Source organism: Myotis davidii, unplaced genomic scaffold (assembly GCF_000327345.1).
Source record: "Myotis davidii unplaced genomic scaffold, ASM32734v1 scaffold164, whole genome shotgun sequence".
NCBI classification, from domain to species: Eukaryota; Metazoa; Chordata; class Mammalia; order Chiroptera; family Vespertilionidae; genus Myotis; species Myotis davidii.
In genome coordinates this window covers 2,978,838-2,984,382 of record NW_006296417.1, presented here as the reverse complement: position 1 = coordinate 2,984,382, position 5,545 = coordinate 2,978,838, and the positions used below count along the sequence as shown (strand labels likewise).

At 62.4% G+C, this 5,545-nt stretch overlaps 1 protein-coding gene across 1 annotated transcript in view; it reads right to left on the bottom strand.

The window, feature by feature from the left end:
* Positions 1-1,612: 1,612 nt before the first annotated feature.
* KLHL25 (kelch like family member 25) overlaps positions 1,613-5,545 on the bottom strand; it is a 5,912-nt gene continuing 1,979 nt past the window's right edge. The window contains exons 4-6 of the mRNA XM_006771785.2: positions 5,446-5,453; positions 4,421-5,350; positions 1,613-2,987 (exon numbers count right to left, since the gene is read on the bottom strand). Coding sequence (XP_006771848.1) covers positions 4,438-5,350; positions 5,446-5,453 — 921 coding nt within the window. The 3' untranslated portion in view covers positions 1,613-2,987; positions 4,421-4,437. The remainder of the gene's footprint in view (positions 2,988-4,420; positions 5,351-5,445; positions 5,454-5,545) is intronic.

Sequence of the window (5,545 nt, the reverse complement as noted above, 5' to 3'; positions counted from 1 at the left end):
AGGGTCCCAGGAGGGGAAAGCTGACTGGGGGGAGGGGCGTGACTGGAACTGGCTCCTGGGAACAGACCAGCTGAAACCTCCCTAGCTGCCCCTTCCCTCCGAGGGTCCCCGAACTTCCCACCCCACCCCCAGCCTCAGAGTTGGAGCCGGGCAGTTGCCTGGACAACCTGGTTCTCCCCAGCCTGGCCTCGTGTGTCCACAGGAGGGGCCCAGGGCCACCTGACACACGCTTCCGGCACCCACGGGGGCCCGGCTGCGGTGAGGAGCTTGGGGGCGGGCCCAGGGGGTGCTGCTCAGACTGTGGACAGGGGCTGGGTCCTCTGATGGCAGTCAGCCAGGCCCCCAGGTGGCTGGGGGAGTGACAGCCCAGGCATGGGAGGAGGCTCGGTGCCAAGAGGGAAAGCACAGCTTCTGCGCTGAAACTCCGCTGCTCTGAGTCTCCCGGCGGCCGGGGCTAAAAGGGAAACATTCTAACGGGGTTTCCTTCGACTCTCCACAAAAATTTGGAATGCCTTTTCTTTCTAGAATCTTACTATTGTTATAAAAAAAATTATTTTCGCCGAAACCGTTTGGCTCAGTGGATAGAGCGTCGGCCTGTGGGTCCCGGGACTGAAGGGTCCCGGGTTCGATTCCGGTCAAGGGCACGTACCTGGGTTGCGGGCACATCCCCAGTGGGAGATGTGCAGGAGGCAGCTGATTGATGTTTCTCTCTCATCAATGTTTCTGACTATCTCTCTTCCTTCCTCTCTGTAAAAAATCAAAATATATTTTAAAAAATTTTTATTTTCTTATTGACTTCAAAAAAAGGGAGAGGGAGAGATAGGAAACATCAGTGATGAGAGACATCTATCGGCTGCCTCCTGCACGCCCCCCACAATGGGGATCAAGCCCACAAGCCTGGCCTGTGCCCTGAATGGGAACTGAACCCTGACCTCCTGATTCACAGGTCGACGCTCAACCACTGAGCCATGCCGGCCGGGCTAGAACCTAACACACAAATTAGTTGGAAGCTTGCAATATGAAAGGGCAAAGGAAATGGACATTGTTGAAGGGAGTTTGGGAACCTCTAAGTACCTGAGAAGAGGGACCTTGCAAAGGGGAGCCAGCCCTGTACAAGGAGAGCTGGGGCCGGAGCCCAGCCGGCCTGTCATCCATGGGCCCCCCACCCTGCACTGCGCTCCTGGAGCTCAGCTGGCAGGACCACACACGCCTGCAGAGGCCCCCACTGGACCCCAGGGCACAGCTCAGACTCCTGGGAGGGCACAGACCAGGCGCGGGCCTGCGCGGTAATGACTGGGAGTAATGCGCCCGCTTAATGCGCTTGTTATTTTCACACAAATGAGTGTCCACTGGGAGCCCCGAGCGCATACGCAGGAGCGCGGAGACGAATGGAATTTCTCAAGTGAGCGCTCTCGACGGCTTTTCCAGGGGACGGTTGCCAAACAACCTACATCAGGGGGAGCCCTGATATCTGGGTGCCTGTGGGACCTGGACTGAGCCTCCCCTCATTCTCAAGAGGGGCAGCCCCGGAGCCCTGCCTGGTGGGGTGACCATCGACGTCAGCCCATGACTGTCCCCCAAGACGGGCCCCAGAGCCCGAAGAAACAAGAACGTTCTCAATTCATTTATTAACTTAGAAACAGAGAGGGTCCCGCCAGGGAGGGCACCGAGGTACTTTGTGCTGTGAGGCGTGTGCTTAGCTCAGCCCAGCAGCCGACAGGGCAGGGCCTGCAGACCCGGCAGCTGCTTCCCGCCCAGCCCCTCCCCCGGCCAGGGCTCCCCAGTTTCCCAGCAGAGCCATCTCCAGGGGTGGGGCCCCGCGGCTGCAGGGGGGCCGAGAGGGAGCAGCAGCGTCTGAACTGGAGGGGCACCTTCTGCTCTCAGACGTTCCGAGTGGCAGCTGGGGCGCATCAGTGAGTGAACCCCACTTCAAGGTCCAAGGCCCCGGGAGAAGCCCAAGGCTAGTGCCTGCACGGAGGGACGGGAGGGGCGGGCTGGGCTGGGCTGGGCTACACGGAGGAGGGACCAGCCACTTGGACGGTGAAAAACAACGAACAGATGTCGCCAGTTCTCTCGGGAGGAGCTTGCGTTGTGAGCCCGGGGGGCAGAGGGTCAGGTCCAGTTACAGCTGGAAGGCCAGGATGCCAGGGGCCAGCGGGGTCCGGAGCGGTGACCTCGTGGCTGACCTCCGCACTGAGATGCGTCCAGCGCTGGGGATGTCCGGGGGGAGGGGGTGGGCCCCTGGAGTCCCTCGGGGTCCCCATCAGGAGCCGGGGGCATTGCTGGTGCTTGTGATGTGCTGAGGAGGGGAGGCACCCCCTGTCCAGCGGCCTGTGGTACCCAAGGTCCTGGGTGCTGCCATGTGATGGGCCATGGCCAGCCTGACCGGGAGGTGGCAAGGTCACGAGGGCAAGCCCTGCTCTGGGGAGGGGCCATGAGATTCTGTCATTAACCCAGCTGCCCGGGGTCGTCCGCCAATGAAGCCTCCTGGATGCCACTGAGGTCACCCCACAGGCTTCTGCCCCTTATACAACGTGTCCTCGGTTCTCTCTCAGTAGCTCCTGCCCTCAGTCCTGCTGGCCGTCCCCCGAGACCTGGGACGTCCCCTGTGGGCGACATCACAGCAGGGACAGGGACGCGCGTCACAGGCTGCAGGCGGGCTGCCCCCATCCAGGGCTCTTCATGCCTGGCCCCGGGACCCGGCCCCGACTTGCGGAAACAGGTGACCTCCAAGTCCTGCAAACGCATCCTCCCCCGGAGGCGGAGGGAGCCTGGTGTGCGCACGCCCCTCTGGGAGACCCTCTCCCCCAAACCCCTGCAAAGCGGGAAAAGCCTCAGGCAGGCACCCTGGCGCTGGAGACGGTGTCTTCTCTCGTCTAAAACTCAGAGCAGCTCCCAGAGCCGGTGGGTGGCCACTCGGAGCGCTGGCCGGGGCGGCTGAGCTTCCCGCTGTGGCTGCAGCCGTGAGGTGGGGAGACACGCAGAGCCTGCGGAGCAACAGAGGCGAGGCGTGGGAATGGCGCCCACGTGGACACCCGCCCAGGAAGCGAGCCCTGGGCACGGCAGGCGGGTTCCCGGCAAACCGCGTCTCCACCCACCCGGCAGGTGAGAGGCGGGCCGTCCCAGGCGCCTCCAGCACGTGGCCTGGGGGTGGCCTTCTGTGCGGCCCAGCACATGGCCTTGTCCCAACAGAGGCCTGGCCTTTGCCCCTGGGTCTGGGAGGTGACCTGTGTCGCCCCCGGGAGGCCCGCTCCAACCCCCGCATCTCCCCGCTCTTTCTCACGGGACCCGGGTGGGTCTCCCCTCGGCTGCACAGGAGCGGCCCTGGCTCACGTGGCCTGGGTGTGGCCTTCTGTGCGGCCCAGCACGTGGCCTGAGGGTGGCCTTCTGTGCGGCTAGGAAGGCGGATCAAAGGTTACCGTACCTCAGTTGCCAAAGAGCACAGACCACAAGGAGATCTAAGTGGACACTTGGAAGGTCAAAGTGGTCCACTTGGGAGCATGGAACTCTGGGGTTTTGCATATACTCATTATTTTGATTCTCCCACAGCCTTAACAAGTAGGTGCTATTATTCTTCTGTGCGGCCCAGCACATGGCCTTGTCCCAACAGAGGCCTGGCCTTTGCCCCTGGGTCTGGGAGGTGACCTGTGTCGCCCCCGGGAGCAGTGTGTTGGCTGAGGGCGGGAGGAGGTGACCTGTGTCACCCCCGGGAGCAGTGTGTTGGCTGAGGGCGGGAGGAGGTGGCCTGTGTCGCCCCTGGGAGCAGAGTGTTGGCCGAGGGCGGGAGTGGGGCCATCATGTGACTTAGGCGGGGGCTCTGGGTCCGGCTGCACCAGCTGACCTGGGACCTCATAACCACGCGCGATCCAGTGATCCTGCCCACACGCTGGGCGTGAGTGAGGTCCCGGCTGCAGTGTGCTCTGCGCATCGTCTCTCTCTGAGGCCAGGACAGGCACAGTCCTGACTCCACAGGGAGAGGACACGATGCTTCGTGGATGCTGTCCGCTCTGACCACCCCGCCCCCGTGCACCTCTGGCCGTGGCTGCTCTTAATCTATACCCTTTCCCTGTAATAAGACATAACCATGAACAGACAGCCTCAGTGCATTCTGGGAAGCCCCTAGCCTGTGGCTGGAGTCAGAAGCGAGGACACTGTCGCTCGGAGAGTGTGCCCTCGGACTTGGCGGAGTGGCCTAGACTCCGTGCAGAATTGTCAGAAGAGCCTGGCGGTTCTGATGGGCAGCCATGTCTGGGAACACCCCCCAGCCTAAGGCTGTACCCCATCCGGCAGAGGGGTCACCTGCTTTGCTTGAGGTCAGCTGCAAGGAAGGCGTTGGCTATGGTAAAGGGTCCCGGACCCCCCCTCCGCCCCCGTCACCTGCTGCCCCTCCCAGAGCGGGACAGGCCCGAGCGGGGCTCACCTGGCTCGCAGGGGCCCTCAGGCAGGCAGGTGCTTCCAGGTGCTGACGAAGGCCGTGGGGATGAGCGAGTAGGGCACGGTGGTGATGCAGCTCCACGTGTCCGCTGTGGGGTCGTAGCAGTCCAGGGTCTTACACCGCTGCGTCCCGAAGTAGCCGCCCACCACGTAGAGCTTGTTGCCCGAGGCCAGGGCGTGGCAGGACATGCGCTTGGCCGTCATGTCCCCGATCCGCGTCCACTGGTTGGTCTCGCAGTCGAAGCGGTAGGCAGAGGCGGCCGTGAACTCCGTGTCGCCGCCCATGATGAAGATCTGGCTGCCCAGCACGGCGGCGGCCGTGTACCGCCAGGGCTGGGGGCACTCGGCCTTGATGGTCCACCGGTTCTCCGCGGGGTCGTAGCACTGGACTTTGGACACCATGTCCCGGTGGATGCTGGTCCCCCCGAACACGAACAGCTTCAGCTTGGCGCTCACCACCGCTGCGTTGCTCACGCCGTCCCGCAGCGGGGACACCATGCTCCACTTGTTGGCCCCGGGGTCGTACCTCTCCACCTGCTTCAGGGACACGGACGGGGAGGCGGGGAAGATGCCCGCCAGGGACGTGTGGCCGCCCACCACGTACAGGCAGTTCTCCAGCTCGGCCGAGCCGTGGCCGAAGCGGGCGATCAGCATGGGGGCCGCCTTGGACCACTCTTCGTGGACGGTGTCGTACACCCACACGTCCTTGGACACCCCGTTCTCGGAGCCCCTGCCCCCCGTCACGTACACCTTGCAGCCGATGGCCGAGGCGCTGAACTCCTTCCGGGGGCTGGGCAGGTCGGCCTTGGGGATGATCTCCTTGGCCTTGTGGTCCACCTGGTAGACCTTGTCGCACATGAAGGTCTGGCCGCCCAGGATGAGCAGCGTGTGGCCCGCCTTGCGCGGCCGGGCGCCTCTTCGTGCAGATTTACGTAAATCAATTTATTTACTGTTTTTGTGCTTGGATATTCAGCTAGGCTGTGAGTACAACAAAATATACTATGATTTAACCTGTGATTCTCAGAAATTTTAATTTAATAGCTCAGGAAAAATCTTAATATAAATAATAAGGAAAAGGGCGATACAAATGGACTTTTCATCTAGTAATTTT